The sequence below is a fragment of the Cyphomyrmex costatus genome, unplaced genomic scaffold (assembly GCF_001594065.2).
Source record: "Cyphomyrmex costatus isolate MS0001 unplaced genomic scaffold, Ccosl1.0 scaffold211, whole genome shotgun sequence".
Lineage (NCBI taxonomy): Eukaryota > Metazoa > Arthropoda > Insecta > Hymenoptera > Formicidae > Cyphomyrmex > Cyphomyrmex costatus.
Window position 1 is genome coordinate 46,738 of NW_017276159.1, and position 22,365 is coordinate 69,102.

The following is a 22,365-nucleotide window of genomic DNA, read 5'->3' on the forward strand; positions in this document are numbered from 1 at the left end:
ATGCAGTCTGTTTTTTTGGTTATTAATTTCAACGACCAATTATTGTATCTATAATGCTGTAGCTAAATCATTTGTGGTGATAGCGAATATTTATAAAAGATATATAGTGTCGTATTTATGGATATTTATTGCATGTATGAGTGTTTCATATAAATATTATACATTCTAATTTGCAGTATTGAGAAAGACTGTTGTGATATAATAAGTTTTTTGGTAGTACTCGTATAATACCTGTGATTCTCTTTGCAGAATTTTCGTTAGAGTAGCAACATTTAAGTTTTACTCTTATCTTTAAGAGATAGGATATTTTTTAATTCTTCATTAGAAAAATGGTGAAATACAGATAAAAGATAGATATGATCAATCATCAAGATCGATATATCTATCTTTCTTAAGGTAATATGTAACTTTTAGCAACGGGTCCGTTCTATCAGTGTAAATTTGCGGATGTAAAATCATACCAAAATTATACACAAATTTGCAACATTCGGAAATGTGTATGAGTATTTTAATCTGATCTTTTTTTCTTCTGGAAATATGTAAATAGACCTTAAACCTATGTATGTCATAAGAATATGTGATATGTGTCATGTAGGTACTAAACTCTAACTTAACTTTTGTACTATGTATAATTTATGTCATATTTTGAACGCTCTCTCAATAGCTGCCATAAATTAAGTAGGCAATTACATAATGAGGGAGAGAGACTGTGGAATAATTCTTCATTATTACGCGCTATAGAGTAGCATTTTCTTGCAAAGTTTTACATAGAAGTTTTTATTATTGTTTAAAGAATAGAATTAGCGATACTCTTTTTTTTGTACATGTGTGACATTTTGTACATGTGCAAGCAAATTTGTGTACACTTACTATTAGCAGCTATTGAATGCTTGCTTAATGAATATTAATTAAAATTTAATATGTATCGTGATGTATAAAGGAGCGTATGGTCTATAAATTTGTCAGTAAATGTTTTATTTTAATTTTGTGATTTTATTAGTGTTATAATTTTTAGTAATTATATATACATGGTTAAGTAAATATTGACCATAAAGCTGTAACAGATAGCATCACAGAGCGAGCTTTCAAATGAGTTGTAATGCTGGCCAATGTGATAACAAAACATATAATAAAAAATTTAGCAAAAAAAAACAAGAATATATTAATATGATTCTCTTTTATTTGTGGATCTTCATTATGATTGATTTGATAAACTTTGATCGCTCTATTCCACGTAACATACACGGTGATTATAATTATTAATTATATGTTCATGTTTCAAGGTATCTAAAGCCCCATATAAATAAGAATATTATATAAATATAACTTTTATAAGTTGCATAATTTAAAAAACCAAAAAATTTTCTTATAATTTTCTTTTCTATACTGTGAGAGAAAAATACTGTATTAAATATATTGTAATATTTGTTTAAATAGTGCCGGTTAAACTGGTATTTAGTATTTAAATATATATACATTTATTTTTTTTATATAAGAACTATTAATTTGATTTAATTATAAGTTTTTTTTTAAGTGAATATTTATTTTCTGCAAATTATAAATGTTATATCAGTGTTATTCAAACAATTTATTTGTTAAGATTTAGAATATTTTTCATTCAGCGTATTTTGGACTTTAGACTCATGTTCTGAAGTATTGACATGCATGTTAAAGTCATCCTGTGCAATGTGTACTGATGCGTCATAAAATGTAACAAAAATTCTCTCTGTATATTATACTCACTATTATAATATATATTTCTAGTGAGATTATTAAAAAAAAAAGCTGCGTATCAAGTTGTTTTGAAGTTTCGATGATCTACGAGAGCCGTCAATATCAAATTCCATGGATAAAATAAAACATTAATTCCGTCAAGTGTTTATATACGGTTTTTTCCTACATACTTATTGATTCATAGTTACGTTAAAATCATTATTTTAATCGTAATATCAAAAAAAATGTATAAAATGTGCTCTAATAAATAAAAAAAAAAACATAAAAAGCAGCGTTGCGCACACGCGTGTGACGCACGTGTTGAGTCAGATCGCATTGTCATTCATGCAATCTCAACCACGTGATCACTCAGCGATCTTGGTTATGTCTTTAAATTACTTGACGACGTGTGGTCGAGTGAATACGATACGTAGATCTTTTTTTCATTTAAAGTGCAGAAAATAATAATACTTTCGAGATTTAACTAATGGTTTTCGAGTGTGTGATTATTTCGGGACACTTTGCGCGGCGTCTCATAAAACGCTCGTCATCTGTTCCGTTTAAATCGCGTTTGATAATCGCCGCCGCGGATTGTCGATAGCATGATTTAAAAAAATCTGAGACGCCGCTTTGAAATGTTATCTGTCCTTCGGAATTCTCGCCGTCTGTCAATAGCAGATCGAATTTTGGAGCGATCTGGTAGATTCTGGCCTAACCTGTCATCCCTTGTACGCTGTAAATCAGGTGAGTTCCCGATGACTAACTTTACTTGATGATTTGCTACTGTTTTATTTTTCTTTTCGACAATGCGTGTCAGATTAATTATTTAATGTTTTTTATTTGTTTTTTATTAGAGAATGTAGTCGTCACTATTGCTAACGTGTCGAAAGAAGTGAGGCCAGCAAACAATCCAGAATACGTTCCAAGAAAATACTGTTAGTATTGCATTTTGTTGCTAATTAATAAGATTGTAGTTACCTGGTAAATATCAAGTAACAGTGACATTATACACTATAAGTTGACTATTATGATGTCCTATTCAATAATATAAGTGAAATGTAACACACGTTGTATGTAATATTAGATCTACTGTTGTTTATTTTTGAGTATCGATTGTGTAATAACTTTTTTCTTAGGATAAAAACGTAAAAAATGAAAATTATATATATATATATATATATTCTCTCTAAAGCTTTTAGAGTGAAGATGTAAGAATGAGATTTCTCTCTTCAAAATAAACATTGAAGAGAGAAATCTCACTCTTAAAGATTGAAAATTAATCCTCTCTTTTTTAAGACTGGCCCAATTTTCATTCTCTAGAACCTATTTAAAAAAAATTAGAGAATATGTGTATGTACATATTGTACATATAGTAAAATGTTCACTTTCCACGGTTCCATTCTGGAGAAAAAGATATATGATCTAACTTTGCACTAGATTGCATCAGTACTTTTTTCTCGCATTCGCTAAATATTCAATATCCCAATCGACACAAACTAGAAGCAGCATTACATCATGTTATAATTTTGCATTTACAATAATACAACTGTAATATAACACATGGTGTTACATAACAATTATATTGTAGAGTGTGAAATTATAATATTGATATTGTGTTACTTTTAGTTCGCATCGATTAAGATATATATCTATTTCACTTTAAGTTCCAAAAGTATATATTAGTTTAGCTAGAAAATAGACCAATTTTTTAGTAAGAAATTATTATTAATTTTAAAATTATAATATCGATATACTATTAATATTTACTGGGTAACAAATTGTTAAGGATTCAATTTAATTCTCTACTATTTTATTTTTTAACAGTATTAAATACTCACTCTCAGGAGTCGCTGAGGCATTTGAAATGGATGCTCCAGAAGGACGTTTTGCGACAGGACATGTTCTTGATGGGCGGACCGGGTATAAGGAGACGCGAGCTCGCACTCGCCTTCCTAGAGTTAACTGGACGAGAACTAGAATTCATCGCGCTTACTCGCGACACGACAGAAGCAGACTTGAAGCAGAGGAGAGAGATCAAAAGCGGTACCGCTTATTATCACGATCAGAGTGCGGTGAGGGCTGCGACCAACGGGCGAGTTCTCTTGATCGAGGGTGTGGAGAAAGCAGAACGAAACGTGTTACCAGTGTTAAACAATTTATTAGAGAATCGCGAGATGCATTTAGAAGATGGTAGATTTCTTATTCCGGCATCTCGCTATGATAAATTACTGAAGGTATGAATCTATCTGTGACTTACGTAGAATTCCGTGCATAGACAATACGAAATCTAATATTGGGACACAAAATATCTAAAGTCAATATACAATTCATAGATCTTGTTTCAAGGCTGTCTTAAGATGCTATAAATCAATCACAGAGTCATATTATTTTCCTAAGACGTTATTTAAGACGGTCATGAAATAAAAATTATCATTATTAGATATGAATCTCCTTCTAATGATTAGTTTAAAACTGTACTTAATGTGATCTCTTAAATATGAAAAAGAACTACGAATACCAGTTTATACAAAATACCTTTTAAACGATTCTCGCAAAGATGTCTTTAAGACGTTTTTTTAGAAGTTTTATGAAACATTGTTATGTCTTAATTTTAGACTTTTGTGCTGAGTGAACTTATGCCTAAGACTGATCTCTATTATTTGTAAATAATATGCGGGGAATTTATTTGCAGATGCATACTCAGGCGGAGTTGGACAAGTGGCGTCTCATACGAGTCAGTGAAGATTTTATAGTAATAGCGCTGGGTTTACCATCACCGCGATATCCTGGTCATCCTTTAGATCCACCTCTCAGATCTAGGTTCCAGGCTCGTCACATTCCGCCTCCGACATTCGAGGTAAGTATATTCAAGCGCGCGTGATATTAAAAAAGATTAATGATATCGGTGAGCCAGAGAGAGCAATTAACCGAATAAATAGATTTTGTGTATATCCTTCTGCGTTAAAATATTGAACGTTACACGGAGCGTATATCAGTCTTACCTCGGTCTTACCGTTTCGGAATATTATCGCGCGCTATAGCGAATCGAAGTAACGTTTAGAAAAGTCATTAAACAAGTTTCTGATTGTATAGCGATGCGGCTTCATCAAAACTTCGTCGCGGAAATTCGCGATCGTATTCATACGATTGCCTGACTCATTATTAAAATTACCCCTTCCCGACAATTAAGGGACATAAGCCTGATTTATGTCTCAATTATGCTCTCAGTCGTTCGACTATCAGATATAACTGTTATAAAAGTACGAGAAAAGCAACAATTTGATAATTCAGCAGGGTTTTTGAGGGAATGTCGTATGTAAAACTATCCGCTCGCGCGCGTCTCGAAGGGAACGGTCGCGCGCGCGGTATAACTCGCGAAACTTCCCGTCTGATTTATGGGGCCGGGAGTGGCGTACCATTAGGCATGGGGTGCGGAGGTCACACGAAACCCCCTCCGTAGGTACCGTCCCATCCCTTCCTTCCGGTACTCCTGTCGTTCGCATATAAACGCGGGCTCGTGGCTGCGCTATGGTCACAGGCACCCGCGCGGCTTGGATCGCGTGTCCCAAGCAGTCGAATTTCGAAACTCTACCTATCCTCCCGTGCTCGCCCGCGAGTCGATACGTCGGGATTCAAACGGGAGCTTAAAGGAGGGAACGCGAAGCCGTCGATTCTCCAAACCCTGACGCAGTTCGACAGCATAGTAATGTCAATTGTCGTGACGACACGAATATAATTACAGATTACGTCCTCCGCTTTTTTGTTTGAAATTTTTCCCGAGACGGTGCTGTGACAATGTCATCCGTGGAATATACGTACCCTCGTTTATTTATTATTAAGGGACATTGAGAGATGCCTCAACTATCGAGCGTTAATCTGTCGTTTTTTACTATTGCCAATTTATAATTCCGAAAAACACGTTATATAAATGATAAATGATGATAAACTGCAGATATTAAATGTTAAATTTATAACGTTATTTATTGCGCAGTGTTAGGGTATAACATTATTGAATCCTGAAATAAAATTGAGCGCCAAGTTTTTTTTATCGGACCTTGAAACGTTATTTGCCGCTCGAGATAATTATTAATACCTTTGCGCATACGCCGTATCGCGTTATGCCGGCTATATGGGCATCATCGGAGAGGCCTTTATTCGTCCGAACTGTCTGGGTGGACGGTATGCGTCACGCTGTCCTGACACCCGACGATCCCGTCGTTAATTCACGGCTACGTCGACATCCACGAACGTCATCCATGGAGAAGAGTTTCCCCACGAAACATCAACAGGTCGAGACCAGACTAGATCGCTTGAGCAACTGCTTCATGAATCTGCACGTAGTAGTGGAGAAGAATTTCCCAGAGAACAAGATCCCAGCGAGGATCGTACGCAGACAATCGGCTCCACCTTGCACGAGGATGTGCAACGAAAAAACCGGGGGTCTCCTGAAGATTTACGTAAACGACGTCGACAAGTTGGACGAAGATCGCGAAAATTATGAAACGTTAGGAAACGAAGAAACGACATTTCCGACAAACGAGAGTTTTGATTACAGTAGCAGCGTCGGGCAATCGTTGCACTTGCAGCGAGACGTGTTCTCCGTTATGACGGAATGCAAACAAACTGATAGATCATCCGACGCGCATTGTAATCCGCTGTCCGAGAGGGTGTTACAATGGCTGAATCTTTCCGGAAGGGCACAGGATTACGAGCTTGAGACGGAAGAGAATCCGAGAGTTCAAGAACATCGCCGGTGGGGTGTCACCAGGAGGAGAAGGCGGCACCTCTCACAGACGCGCGAGGGTTCGGTGATTACAGAGAAAGAGCGCATAGTTGTGCAAAATTATAAACTGCAGAAGAATTTTAAGTTGGAGTGCGAGACGAAGTTTACGCGGGGACGGTTATCCAGGATGAAAGATAAGACGGAAGAGGACGGAGTTCGGCAGGAAGAGAGCATCGATTTGAAAGAACGAACTCCGATTATGCAGGAGGAAAATTTGAGCAATGAAGACGAATCTCGGGACGATCGATCAGCCGCGTGGTCTCCGTCTGGCCGTTTGCAGCTGCACATTGTCATGCCGAACTTCAGCTCCGTTGAGAAACGGGCATCCTCGCTAGAATCTCTTGCCTGCGATTGAACGATAGACTGTCAGTCAAACGCACGTTCCCATTTTCGTGTGTCATTGTTCCATCTGCGTCCGACATTCTTTTCATCGTCAGTACCTCGATACCGTGTTGTGAGTTTTTATTTGTTAGCGCGAAGGGGAAAAGAAGCGAACATTTATGGTCAATGATATTTGATAAACAATTTATATACTCATTTTTTTTAAATGACAACGTGCAATTATTATTTACAAAGACATGTATTTTACGAGGTTTTGAAATATGAAACAATATATGCTAGTAGTTTCGCGCTGTAATGCGTATTTTTGACAGATGCTGCAGAAAGGTAAAGTATTTATTAAATTAATTATGCAAAATTATAAAGTTTTTAATAAATAAGTTTGAAATATAATATATCTACAATTTTTAAATGCAGAAAAATGTTTGATGGTCAAAACTTTTGAATCATTTTATATTGTACAATACAGGCTTATTATAAAAACTTTCAGTTAATTTTTTTTCTTACATTTCTTTATTATTTAATATTAGGTCATTACAGAAATCTTGGCACTTTTTTAAGAGATGGATTCAAGTAGCTGTAACTTCATTAAAATAAACGAAATTTAAATTTAAAAAATTATTTTGAGCTTAAAACCTTTATTTTTGAAAAATCATTACATCTTTTGAGTTTTTATGAATTCGATTATTTAAAAAGAGAAAACTACAAGATGGACAAAATGAGAAATTTTCTTTTCACTTTGTGAGTCTATCACAAGCCTAAAAAAAATTTACAAAAATTTTCGATTTTTAATGTACAAACTTAAAAAGTTTTTTTCCTAACAAAATTGTTTTTTTTTAAATGTACTTAAGAATTTTTGTTATTAAATTATTCGTATTAAATAAAAAGGATTAATAAAACATTTTAATCTTAATTGCTCACAATTTTGTTAAAAATCGTTGCGTATTGCAATTAAAAAAACAGATTTTTAAAGCTGAAACTTTGTTTTATAGAATAATATAATTACCAACATTTCTTAAAAATATGTAGACATGATGCAAATGAAGTATCTCTCCAAAAAGTGTCAAAACTTTTGAAATGATTCAATATTTAACAAATGACGTAAAATTTGCACAAGATATTCTCTTTCTTTCTAACTACAATTTTGCAATATAACTCGACATTCTGGGATAGATAGCGTTTTCGTTGAGAATTAATCCGGAGCCCCGTGTCGCAAACTCGTTATTGTCTGTTGAGAGAGAATTGCAGTCGACGGAGACATCGCCTTGTTTTACGTCGGTCGGAAACTGAATAGAACTCAGTTAATAATAAACTCATATAAAAGATCATTTAAAACTTCAAAATAATTACACGGCTTGGAGTATTTAAACCATTTCTCATGAAAGGAATATTATCTGTCACGAAGCGTAGTATACATATTGCTTGTCCGTAGAAATTGCTGTCACGCGCAGAAATGAATCTAAAGACACATATGTCAGAGAATTTATAGATAATTTATAGATATATTTTAATAAAAATTAAAATAATGAATAATTTAAATAATCAAAATTGAGAAGAAAAAAGGACTTTTTTATACAAAAATAAAACATTGAAAAAATGACATTGTAAGAGTCAATAAAATTAAATAATGATTAAGATTATGACGCAATTTGTTTTCGTAAGTATATGTAGCTTATTTGCAAAAACTTCTAAAAATCTTTTTAAAAATTCAAGGAATTACATTACAGATATAAAGTTATGAATGTTATAATCATAAAAAGGATATGACTTTATCCTTTTTTTTAAAAAGAAATAAAGTGTAAAAACGAAAATTAATGAAAGTGTAGGCGTGGTAATTGGAACGCTAATTCACTTTTGTAAAAATGATCTTCATTCAAAATAGTTGAGTAAACCATTAAAGACCATTTTTATACAATCGAATTAGCACTCCAATTACGCCTGCACTCTCAATAGCCTTCCTTTTTTATACGCTTTATTTCTTTTAGACTTTTTTCCCGAGAGTTTTACAGAGTTCTTTTAAAGTTTTTACTTTTTCTTTTTTATTGTATTTTACTTTAAACAGAAATACGAAGAATTGTATGTCTTTTTATCATATATTTATATATTAATTAAATCTTATAATTTATATAATTACATATATTATATACGTGTAATGTTATTTGGATTAGATCGGAGTTAGGCTTTGCGTTTTATATGGATTATATGTTGCTCGTGACTTCGTTGACTTATGTGCCACCTTCGCAAAACTACTGGCAGTCGCTACAATGGCGAACGAAAATAATAGAGCAGCGTGTTTAGCACAAGACAGCTTTATAATATACCCGACGCCTATTTTCGGAGCAATAAAACTTGGTAGAGAAATGTGCAGACATCTATTTTCTACATATACGGCGTCATCGTTTAATAATCAATCATCGCGAAAGTCGGCGCATTAAAATGAAAGTTTGACTTTACAGCTGATGGATGTCCTTCGGAAAAATGTTGCCGTAATTTAAGTCTGACCTCCATTCGCGGTTATTATTTATACAAGTGGTAGATGCATGACTACTTGATCTTACACAGCAATTTATGGCAATCAGAAATTTCTTAAATGTACATACACCGCAAAGTTATTACATTTCTGCAATGTTAAGTCTAAAGTTACAAATATGCCACTGTTGAAACAATAGCAATCTTTTATCCGATAGTTGATCTCCAATGCGAGTGCATTGAACTATGGAAATTGCTGGAAATGGGGAATCGCGTGTTTGCGAAATAACCGGTTAATGTCCTGATAGCCCGGTGACACATCTCTGAAAGAAGACTGCGAACTTTTCCGAGATCGGGCTTCACGTTAAGCTTGTAATTTAATCGCGACGATATCCCGCTGTCGTCGGTTATTTATTATTTGTCCGTCTCGGAATTGGCGCAATGTGCGTTTGATAACCGGCGGAACCGTGCGATGTGCGTATAATAATCGAACGTGGTGTCGATGGAGTTACGGGACGTTTCGGCGAAATTGATTCTCCATTTCTTCTATTTTTGTGGTGAGTGTCGGGGACGAGTCACGAAAACCACATTTCCGCCAACGCCGCAATTACAGCCGATCGAGGGCTCGAGATTATAACCCGGGCCGATTGAAAGTTTTCGATGGAAATTCTGAGGGTGGGCGGATATCTCGCTTCCGTGCCGAGTGGTAGTTATTCACTCGGTGCTCGTGCGCGCAATGTTGGAAAGCTCTCGGTGTTAATCACTCTCTCGGAAGGAGGACCGTTTCGTACCGAATCGCGGTATATAACATTCCTCCTCACGTGCACGTTTCCGCCGGGGTTCCTCTCTGTCTCTCTATTTCTCTCCCTCTCCCTTGAATGCCAACTATGTCGACGAAGGCAGAGAAGTAATGGGAAGATAACTCTGCACCGAATTCGAGTAGTTCAACGCACCGCAGATAGACGTTAAGTAACGTTAAATATATTACGCCCCCTATATAACAGCCCTGTAAACTTTCCTATAGTTGAGAACTTTCATCGGCTGAGTGACTACTGCAATGCTCGAGCGCGAAATGTTATCAGACTGTTATCAGTTCCTCACGAGCGTGTAATTATATAATATTAATTATAATTCTATATTAAGCATAAATTCTTTACGTTTGCTTAATGATCGAAAACTCAATCGTTTCTTCTGACCGAGTTTTAATGTAGAAGCATCATCGTATTTGTTTGATATAATGTCCATACCTTCGTTCTGTAGAAAATGAAAAGCTACAGTAGTACTCTCTAAAACTTTTAGAACAAATGTCACTCTAAAGAATGAAATCTTACTCTTAAAGATTGAAATTAAGTCCTTTTCAAGACTGGCTTAACTTTCATTCTTTAGAGTGAGATTCCACTCCGAAGAATTTAGAGAGTACGTTAGATAATTTATTCAAATGTTAACATATATTTGTTTGAGGATGTCAAGGTACCATATATCAAGATTTAATTTTTAAGGAACAACTCGAGGGCTTGAGAAACTTAGCGCCTAATGTCGATGCTGGGAAATTGTCGCAATTATTATCATGTGCTCACGCATTGGTTACCCCAGAAGCTGTCACCATAGGTCTGCCAGATTTTCCTTTGGACAATTTGTCGTCGGCCGCTTTTATTATGGTAAATTTCTAGCTCTAGTATCGATACTGCGGGCGCTTTGTCATCATTTTTATATTAATTTCGCGTGTTTGTACGTAGGACAAAAGCCCAGACTTGTCAGTCTACGACGTTTTCTATAGATTTTATCCGTACAAACTATTTTTGGGTAAGGAGGGTCAGAATGCTGTCGAGGATATCCTTGGAACATTTAACGTATTGAACGATTCTAGAACGAAGCGTACTGTTACTAGTAAAGTAGACGCTACCAAGAAGGCTGACGATCTCTTAGCGATTAGCATAAAACGCGATAACACAAAAACAAGTTTTCATGTAAGTGATAAATAATTATTCGGTTGCATTCCTATATTAATAGACTACGTTCAACAGAAAAAGCAGCTTTTCCATTATTGTAAAATTCTTTCGTATGATTGGTTTTGCTCTTATGGTTATTTAATGGATCTAAATGTATAAACTAATTATATTAAAAAATCAACAGATGCAAAGCTGTTTTTTCTACTGAACGCAACCATTGATAGCTGCTAAGTATTTGATTCTGCGAATAGGTTCCCTGCGGCACGAGTCAATTATCTAACGCGAACAATGATCATTATATAGAGACTAATTATCAAAATAACTTGCTGGCGAATATGCTGGAATCCCATTTGACGTCTGATTTTTGTTTGATCGGACCGAAAGGCTGCGGCAAGTCCACCACTATCCGACGACTCGCCGATTTATTAGGTTATCAAGTGGAGCCAATAGTGCTTTATCAGGCAAGTCTCAGGCTTTTTTCGTGAAAGTGACGTGTTAGTTTCCAATTGGTATTCTCTTTTCTCTGAGAAAAGCAGAAAACGACACAACTCCAAGCTTCAATTTAAAAAAATCACTTGCGACTATGACTGCGGTGGTGGTAGTTTGTTCGAGAAATGAAACGGTTATATTTTCTTAGGATATGACTTCCAGGGATCTGATACAACAACGAACTACGTCGCTTAATGGCGACACGATGTGGAGAGATTCGCCGCTGGTCGACGCAGCTCTGCATGGCAAACTGGCCGTGCTGGATGGCATCAACAGGATTCATTCCAGTACCTTAGCTATATTGCACAGGTAATCGCGGCATTTAACAGACCTCAAGTAACGATAAATGTAACGTAACGCCTGCGTTTGCCCTTAGATTAGTCCACGATCGGGAGTTGCAATTGCACGACGGTAAGCGGCTCATTCGCGCCGATCGTTACGATGAAATAAAGAAAGAGTACAACAGATCCGACGAGGAAATGCGCGATTGCGGTGTTCTGCGAATTCATCCCGCCTTCAGGTTAATAGCCTTGGCCGAACCACCGATCGTCAATAGCTCATCCGGCCAATGGTTGAATTCTGAATTACTTAGTTTGTTCCTCTTCCACGAGATGAGGCCGCTCGACAAGCGCGAGGAGATTCATATTATTCGGTCGAAGGTGATCGGAGTGGAGTTTACAGTGTCGACGTATCTTTAATCGTGGATAAATTCTCATCGAGTACTCTGTTGCAGTTTGGAGAACCCAGCCAAGCGTTATTGAGTATCGTCGAATTAGCGCATGTTTTACGTTCATCCAACGATCCGACCCTACAGTCTCTCGCTGGGTCGCTCAGCACCCGGCAGCTTCTGCGAATCGCGGAGCGAATGCACCGGTTCCAATGTGACGACGTTTACAACGCGGTGCAACGCGCGTGTCTAGCGCGCTTCTTGCCGACGATTGCGAAAGAGGCTCTCGAGGACTCCTGCCGTCGTCTTGACATTATTTCGCAGAAAACCACGGCAGATTCGATGATCGAGTATTCTGTTACGAAAGACTCCGTGAGGATCGGTAACACCGTCGCGGATCGGTATCTCACTGCGGCGCTCAGTAAAGTACCTGACATTCTGTTCTATGATGTTCCGGAACATGTTGCGCTCTTAGAGAGGCTGCTGCAAGACTTCAGTCTGGGACAGAATCTTCTGCTTGTCGGCAATCAGGGTGTCGGTAAGAACAAGGTCGTAGATCGGCTGCTGCAGCTGCTGAACAGGCCGCGCGAATACATTCAGCTGCACCGCGACACGACCGTACAGACTTTGACCCTGCAGCCAATGGTCAGGGACGGTAAAGTCGTTTACGAGGACTCGCCACTTGTGCAGGCCGTTAAACTGGGCCACGTCCTTGTCGTCGATGAGGCAGACAAAGCACCCACGCACGTGACATGTATATTGAAAGTACGTACTCGACGATAGCACAGCTATTATGACGTGAACATTTTGTCGGTCATGAATTGCGAGACAATCCTGTCATTTTCAGACTCTGGTAGAATCGGGTGAAATGATTCTGTCGGATGGTAGACGAATTGTTCCCCATGTCAGCGGCAACGCCCCCAACGCAAACAACATACCTATGCATCCAGACTTTAGAATGATCGTGTTAGCGAATAGACCGGGCTTCCCGTTTTTGGGCAATGACTTTTTCGGCGCTCTGGGAGATCTATTCAGCACGCATTCTGTCGACAATCCGAGTATACAAAGCGAGATTCAGCTCCTGAAACAATACGGTCCGCACATAGACGATCGGACGATACATAAATTAGTGAAAGCTTTCGGTGAGCTGAGAAGTATGGCCGATCAAGGTTTAGTCTCGTATCCGTACTCGACTCGAGAAGTTGTTAATATAGTTAAACATTTAGAGGTGAGCTAATATAAGAATTTTTTTAGAACAATCCCAGTCAACAACAACTAAAAATAATATAACGTCGATGTTATAATTTCGCTCTTAACAATATAAATATAATATAATACATGATATTATATTACATTTATATTGTTGGTATTATATAGCAGTTACATGAGTGTGAAATTATAACATTGATGATATATTACTTTTAATTGATGTTGACTCGAATACATCGATGGTAGTGTAATTCTGTGATAATACACTTTTAATTGTAGAAATTTCCAAACGAGCCGTTGGGCACTGTAGTACGCAATGTCTTCGATTTTGATCGATATAGCCAGGAAATATTCGACACTTTGGTAACCGTGCTTCATAAGCATGGGATTCCTGTTGGAACGAGTCCAACCAATATTGCCTTAGCTAAGGAGTAAGATACTCTTTTCTTTAACAAATTTTACAAGATATTTATGCATCAAGTAGATATATAAGTATTAGACAAATATAATGAATTTGTACAATTTTGTAATGTATTTTATTAATTTTATGATCTACAATGAATTTATTGTTATACGTAATAAATAAGAATACAAAGAAAATAAAGATATGTGAGATAATAATTTTCGTATACACGCGCACAATGTTCTTTCCCCTTTTCCATTACAGAATATCTTTGCCTGAGATGAAGATCTGCGGTAGTTGGAATGTTCTAAGCACGTTCCAAAATATACCTGTTCAGGAAAGATACATTAAGTTGAAACCACCAACATTTCCGGCGCAAAACGATCGAACTCTAGATCGAATCGAAGCCAGATCGGCCTGGTTCACGGAACTCCAAAGTTACTGGACAATACCCATTAGCGAGAACAGCACAGTGACCGCTTTAGCGGTCGCGAATGGAAGTAAAGGGGATGGCACGGATGACAGGATATACGCTCTCACATCGAATCCTTTGAGTATATTTAGTATGACGCCGGAGTCTGAGCAGATTCGCGAAACGTCCTTGCAAGGCTTAATTAGCCCTGTCAGGGGCAATATGCCGTTTTACAACGTCGCGGTTGACAATCTCGGGAACGTTTTAATTCACGAAGAAACTGTAAGTAATACATTAGTAATACCAATCGCTTCTGTTCGCGATAGCATTCATTGTATTTGATCGATTTTAGAGCAATTCTATACTTGTGGTAAACATAAACGAGGGTTCAGTTCAAGAACTGCAGTTTTCAACCTTTCTGGATGTCGCCGATAGAATATCGAATGCCTTCAGAAGTAAAAATCTTCAATGGAAGATGAAAGCGAATCTACTCTCGTCGCATAATCTGATTGTCTTGTATACGCAAAACCACGACAAAATCGAAATTGTCAATTTACAAAACATGTGTGCTTATTCGATAAGTTTACCGTGCAACATCGAATTGGTCTTGCTCGCGTCCAATAAAAAATGGTTAATCCAGGACGTGTCGAAGAACAAGTACGTTCTTACGAAATCCTCAGATTCTGATCCGTGCCCGAACGTGTTACGTGAATTGGATGAGTCTAATAGCGTCGATCTAAAGACTGGCAGTGTCTTAAATTGTGGCAACAGTAGTTTGTATAAAACGGAGTTGAGCAAAGCTCTTCAGCAGAAAATAGACTGTCCAAATAGACTCCTGGTGACAGACAATACCTACGCCGGTATAGTGACGGGATTCCCCGATTTAGATAGTTCTAACGAGTTACATTTCTGGCCAAGAAGAGGAAGAACGCGCAGCTTCATAACACCCATCATTACGCAGAATGGACAAGTGATCAGAACAATCTCGCCTAATCAAGTACCCGATGAGGTTTATCCAAAAGATACAAAGCATATGGGAATTTCCGGTTACTTGGAGATAGTCGACACAGTAAACCACAAGCTGCGATATATACCTATTCCAGAGTAAGTACATTTGCGACAAATACAAGGATTGTGTCATAAAAGATGAGAGCTGTAGTACTTTATTTATATTTTTAATAGCTTTGAAAAAATAATACTGTTATAAAATACTGTATACAGGATATATTCGTGAATTGATAATTCAATTGAGAATAAGATTCTATAATACATGAAAAAATACATTGAAAATGTAGAATAAAATTTTCTACGAGGCTTTATTTTCGATAAAATAGAAACAAAATCTTGTTACATTAATTGAAATTCAGGTAGAGTCAATTAGAAAGATACAAATTCGATGTTTATAGTTAAATCTATCAAACATTGAAATAATTAGATATTTAATTATGATAACCAGAATTCTGATTCATATGATCAGAATTTGTTTTGTTTGTACCTTTTTGTTGATATGATCAGAACATTTTTCCCAATACGATTTTAAATACATATTTGCCGGAAATACGGATTTTATTAATAAATTGGAAAACATGTTAGAGGAAGCGTTCATAGAAATTTACTTTGAAGAGAATTCTATCGAATACACATCATTTTTACAATTTATAAAATAATAATCATGCGTGAATATCTTATTGTGTATTCTCGATTATTTAATATAATAAACATGAATATGGACAGAAATAATATTGTAGTCTATAGCAAGATTTATTAAGTCGAGACGTAATATCTAGTGAATATTTAAAATCGATATTCTTAAAAATAAAGCCTCATATAAAAATATTTTATTCAACATTCCCGATTAATTTTTTTATGTATAACTATCTCCCTGTCGATTGTTTTGTACTACTAGTTTCCGAACATCATGTACATTTTTGCTATTATTGTGTGTATTTGTTCCGATAGAACAACTCTGAGAAAAATTATTAAATCTCTTTTACGCAGACCGGTTAATGTCTCGCCATTGACACAATGGCTGTATGCGAAGGATCTTCCGCTTTATGCGTCACTTACGTCGAACGAAGGTCTCGTCACAATAGACGCCGGTGGCTGCGTTCGTGTATGGGAAACATCCATCACGGATATAGAAAAGTCGTTAGGTGCGTGGCGTAAAATGATAGGAGCCGGCGAGGAAAACATGCAGATTACTAAAGAGAGGTATTCGGGGCAGGATGTCAGCGGGCCAAAACACGGAAAGGTCGATAAGAATAATGAACCACACGTGGGTGGCAACACTTGGGCTGGGGGAACCGGAGGTACGGGCATATTCAAATGAGATAATGAACAGGATAAAATCTAAAGGGAAATTACATATTGTTGCATTAAAGCAGTGATGCGCGATTTTTTTAAGTCATTTTCAGAGAGCTATTGTTAGAATCAGATAGAGTCTTGTGTATGATATTTATTTTCGCGATAAAATAGAAAATATGATTTTTTATATTTTTATTTTATGAGTCGGTGGACTGTACAAAATTTACAAGTAGGCCGCAGATTGTACATCACTGCTTTAAAATATTATTTTTTGTGTCTAATCATCAATTAATTATTACGACAGAATATACATGGAATTATATATATTTTAGGCAGAGATACGGCTGGTTTGGGCGGAAAAGGAGGTCCATATCGGTTGGACGCTGGACACACGGTACATCAACTGAGTGACGAGGAGAAGAATGCAGTACCCGAACATATAAAGAAAGCTGCTCGCGAGATGGGTCTTCGAGCATTCAAGCAGCGACTCAAGGACATAAAAATGAGCGAATACGACCACAAACTGTATTCTCAGTTCAGTGACGCGGTTCATAATCAAGTGCAGGCCTTGAGGGTCATATTAGGTGAGCGTCCTAAGCTTTAAATATGGCTTTTATGGAAATCGGTATTTCTTATTATGTGTCACACGCTTGTATACTATTTATAGGTACGCTGCAGGCGAAGAGCAACGAGCGGCAGTGGTGCAGGCATCAGACGTCGGGCGAGCTGGACGACACGAAATTAATCGAGGGATTAACGGGTGAGAAAACGATTTATCGGCGCAGGGCGGAGAAGGAACCGGAGATCGGCGCTCCGCAGTTGAAGCCGAAGCGATTAAAACTCGTCGCGGATGTATCCGGCAGTATGTACAGATTTAACGGTTACGATGGTCGGTTGGATCGCGAGTTGGAGGCCTGTGCCATGGTGATGGAGGCTTTCAGCGGGTACGAAGGTAAATTTCAATACGACATCGTTGGCCATTCCGGCGACGATTACCGTATTGTCTTTGTTGATCGCACACAACCGCCAACGGACAATAAACGAAGACTGGAGGTGATTAAGGTGAGTAGATTTATTTTTACCGTTTTTCTCATGGAAGGATAAGCCATGCGATTTAATTAACGAGCCATTATTTGTCTTCGCAGACGATGCACGCTCACTCGCAATTTTGCATGTCCGGCGATAATACATTACAGGCGACGCAGCACGCAATTGCGAGTCTGGCGAAAGAGGATTCTGACGAGTCTATCGTAGTTGTACTCTCGGATGCGAATCTAGATCGTTACGGGATTTCTCCTGAACGATTCGCAAAATTATTAACGTCTAATTCGGACGTAAATGCCTATGCTATTTTTATTGGATCTTTGGGTGATCAAGCAACAAGGTAGTTTAATAGATAAATAAAATTTTACCATTTTATTAATCATATCGATACTAAAATGTTTATATTATTTTTAGATTGATGAAGAAGATGCCTTCTGGTCGCGCATTTGTGTGCATGGATCTTAAAAATATACCACGAATTCTACAGCAGATATTTGCCGCTTCGGTTTTAAGTACGACACGATCAACTTAACGTGAATAATAATTAGTTGAATTTATATAGAAAAATGAGGAGCATTTCTTTACTTATAGTTATTAATAAAAGTTTACTTTTAATATATTTTCTAGGGATATATATTTTTATGTAGATAACACAATCACGTTTATACAATTGTTGTAATTTTTGTAAATAAAAATTTTTAGATATCTTTATAAAAATGTTTTAATGTGAAACAATATATATATTTCCGATAAGGGCTACGAGCCATAAATAAACAAGTAATGTTGAAATGTCTAAATTATAATAAAGTGACTTATATAAAATGTATAGCAATTTAACCGGTCAGACGTTTCGACTGTAATATATATGTAGTTTCAGTTTCTGAGAGAAATTAGGTATTATTAAAAAAGAATATAGTATTTGTATGTCTTCTCTTATCATATTGCATACTAAGATCTTTCCGGTTGTTAAACTAGGAGGCAAATTCACGCTTATATCATATGAAAGCAAGATATTGCTCTATGCGAGATCTCGCTAAGAAGTCAACGGTGACCTTTCACTCAGGGTAAACGCCCGGATTTGTTCGTGCGCCCACGCACATTTGGAGGGAAGAAACGTCAGCTATATAGTACAAGAGCGCGAGGGAGGTAGCGTGGACCAGCGCACATCACAACGGTCCACCAGAAGGGGGTATCATCCCCCGGAGAGCCGAGCACGACCGAGGTCGCGCGGAGAGGATCGAAGCTGGCCGCGCGCCCGCGCGATCCGCCGGATTGGCGATGGTGTGGGGCGGCTGATTGTCAGTCGCACGCCGGTCTTTGAATGGAGCGGGTGTGGAGACGCGTACAGGGTGCCGGTCGCCGCGGTGCCGCGGCCCGTTGCGGCTGCCCCGTGCAGCCGTGCCAGTTGCACGTGGACCAACGCGCAAAGCGCGGCGGCGGCGGCCGTAAATCCCGCAGCAGTTCCGGCGGTGGACCCCAGACCATCGTCTGTGGCTGCCAAGTGCAGCCGTGCCCAGTGCATCCAGTGCTAATCAGGGTTCGTCGTACGCGACCGGCTGGTGCTTCTGCCGCTGCCGCCGCCGCCGCCGCGGCCACCGTCAGCTGCGACTGTCCGCCGGAATCGCAGCCCTGTCCGCACGCACAGCGAGGATCAGCCTTGCGAAGGGTCAGAAGGTAAATTAATGCGACGACATAGTAGCGTCTATTATTTATTCCACCCTATACGATAAAGACCAGCTGGCTGTGTTGTCGCTGGGGTAGGTTGTGAAGATTGGGGTAGGTTGGTGCGATTCCAATTATTGCTGTCGCGTTGCATAGAATAGAAGAGGCTGCACCGCCTTATTCGGTCGATAGCACTTGTTGACCAATGACCTTCCGGTGATATACATAATAATATAATCGAAAAATTGTTGATACGTATAGGCATTGTGCCGTGATAAATTTTTCTGAAAAACTATTCTCGATAGTTCCTTTCGGAGTTTTGGGTCGCTTCATTCGATCGATAACAGCGGAAATAACGAGCAACAGTTACATCCATAGAGTGCTCCAATTTTATCATATACCTCTTTTTAACCATAGATTTTTTAATTCATGCTATTTCAATTCGTGAAGCTTTCATCGATGGTAATTTTTGGTGTAATTTGATGGCGACAGATGACGATCGATTACATGAAGCTTGACTGCGCTTTGAAAGATCGCAGTAAAAGGGGTGGAAGGTATAGTAGAGGTCAGAAGCTAATGTGCTGTTGACTTGTGCTAATCGTAAGCGGAGGCGGAAGCAAGTAGCGGGTATATGTATATAGTAGTAACCCACGGACCTACCAAGAAGATTCACTCAGTAGTCAAACTTACCCGAGGTTGACGCAGCTGTTCGTTTGTAGGGTAAACAAGGCGATTACCCCGTCTGCATGTGTATGGATAGAATTAATATGGGAGAACTTTCACGATGGCGAAACACGAAATGCAACGTTTGAAAGCATTTTCGTGTCGGTATAACGGAGGAAATTGTCTGTCTGAAGACGAAAATGCCAATTCGCGCAGTCCTTTTATCTCTTTTTTAGAACGCTGAGATATTGATTTGTAAAGTGCCACGTGCTACGACGAATTATACAGAGAATATTGTATATTTATTTCCATTTTGGGCTCATGAATATCATGAGTCCCCTTGTAGTTTCATTAAATTACGGAGTAAAATATTGTATGTATTATCTGTTGTACGTGCGCATTTATGGATATATTAACATGAATTTATCACGAATCGAGAAGGTGTTTTTCGCAATTATTGCAATTTATATACTTTACATACTATTAATTTATGTAAATAAATACGGGAAATTAAAATGTTTGTATTAGATACATAAATTTCTTGATAAAAAAGATGCATTAATGAAGAATCATGGGAAATTGGCAAGTGGGAAATTCAAAAAACAATTTATTAGAGGAGAGGCCCCTATTATGAGATACCGAGTTCATTTTGTGTAATTACTAAATGTTTATTGGTAGAATTAAAAAAAATAATAGGTTATTTTGAAGAGAATTTAATAAGCTTTAAGATAGTGTTATGTAAAATTTAATTCAAATTTTATTTTATTTTTTAATTAAAGCAATGTAAAAGGTGAACAAATCGCAAAGTCGAAAAATTGTGCTCCTATAGTATGAGATACCCCGAGAAATCGATAATAAAGCACAAAGTACATCAGTATTAGAATTAAAAAAACTTTATTTGATGTTTCTAACATATCAACGAGTACAGCCTATGCGCGTAAATTGAGTATGTGATGCATTGTATTCAGGATTTGTCTTCAGTAGTAATTGGAATGAAGTATTGCAGAAACAGACCCTCAATGTTCATTTCGGTTATTCTTTTTATTATTGTACAATAACATTTATACTTTAATATCGATTTTCTCTTGGGCACAGAAGTATAGATTATTTCATATTAGAAATATCCTGGGTATCTCATATTAGTATCACGTCTTACAGCTTTACGATCATCAAATCTAACTTCTTTAATTAAACAATTCAACATATTTTGTATTTTTCTATCAGTACGATCTTACTCTATTACTACATGAAGAATTTATTGCCAAATAATTACTTATTAAATAATAAACAAAGATTAAAGGCTTATTTCAATGAAACTTGAAAACGTTCAAACTCTAAAATTTTATTTTACAATTACTGTAGGCATGATCTAACAATGAATTTTCCACTAAACAGTTTTCAATCCAAGAGCAATAATTTCATGATAGAATCAACAGATAGCATTTATTAGTTTAGCAGAAACGCCGCTATCTCTTGTTAGCGCCTATCTCATAATAGGGGGCTTTCCTCTATTAAAAAAAAAAAATACGAAAAAATATATTAAATTATGAAATTATTAATGATGTCGATTTATTGGCCAGTCGCCAGAGGTTTTAAAAAGGAAGAAATTATTTACAGCAACAAAAAGCTCTCTTGTTATTTTTCGATATTTCTTCTCGTTTTTGAATTTTAATCGAAAAACCAAAAAGAAACTTTATTGTTAGTTACTTTCAAGTACCCCCCTTAATGTTGTAGTATAATACTTTTAAATTTAGTCTTTTTATACCTCAAACTGTCGATTAAAACAATAAAATACCTGTAAATAATTTCTTCCTTTTTCGTCGCCATTTTCATCTCTGACGATTAGTCTATTAATTTTAATTCATGATACAATTATCTGGATAATAAGAAATTCAATCGCGATATAGTCATATGCAAGTGGTCTGACCTGAGTCTTCTTTCTACCTTTCTTTGAGAGAGAGAGCGGTGTCCTTCCGTTTTACGATATCATTGTGCGAAATAAAATTTCCAATAGTCGATAGGACTTTCGCGGTTCAACTTGCGGCTGTCAAATATCTTAGGTGAAGTATGTCGCGACCGTTATGTGAAAATCAATGTTTTCCATTAATATCTAGACACTGCATAATTGCTTAAGTTATAGTATTTAAATCTCAGAAAAAGAAAGAAATCAATACGACGCGCAGACGCTTCGAAAGTAGCAACGTTTACAATTTGTATAGCTTGGAAGCAATTATATGTTTTAGTGCAATTTTTAATCTC

The 22,365-nt window shown here is 37.1% G+C and overlaps 1 protein-coding gene across 1 annotated transcript; it reads left to right on the forward strand.

Annotated features, from left to right (window-relative positions):
- The first annotated feature begins 2,348 nt into the window (after nt 1-2,348).
- Nucleotides 2,349-18,350, forward strand: c12.2 (von Willebrand factor A domain-containing protein c12.2). The gene is made up of 19 exons (XM_018539341.1): nt 2,349-2,457; nt 2,568-2,648; nt 3,538-3,947; nt 4,406-4,570; nt 10,804-10,962; nt 11,041-11,271; nt 11,505-11,714; nt 11,891-12,051; nt 12,119-12,401; nt 12,476-13,174; nt 13,257-13,637; nt 13,898-14,049; nt 14,286-14,715; nt 14,786-15,537; nt 16,432-16,742; nt 17,070-17,321; nt 17,405-17,799; nt 17,883-18,121; nt 18,196-18,350. Exons 1-19 carry the CDS (start codon nt 2,349-2,351, stop codon nt 18,311-18,313), a joined length of 5,538 nt encoding a protein of 1,845 aa, XP_018394843.1. The 3' UTR covers nt 18,314-18,350.
- Nucleotides 18,351-22,365: the final 4,015 nt, after the last annotated feature.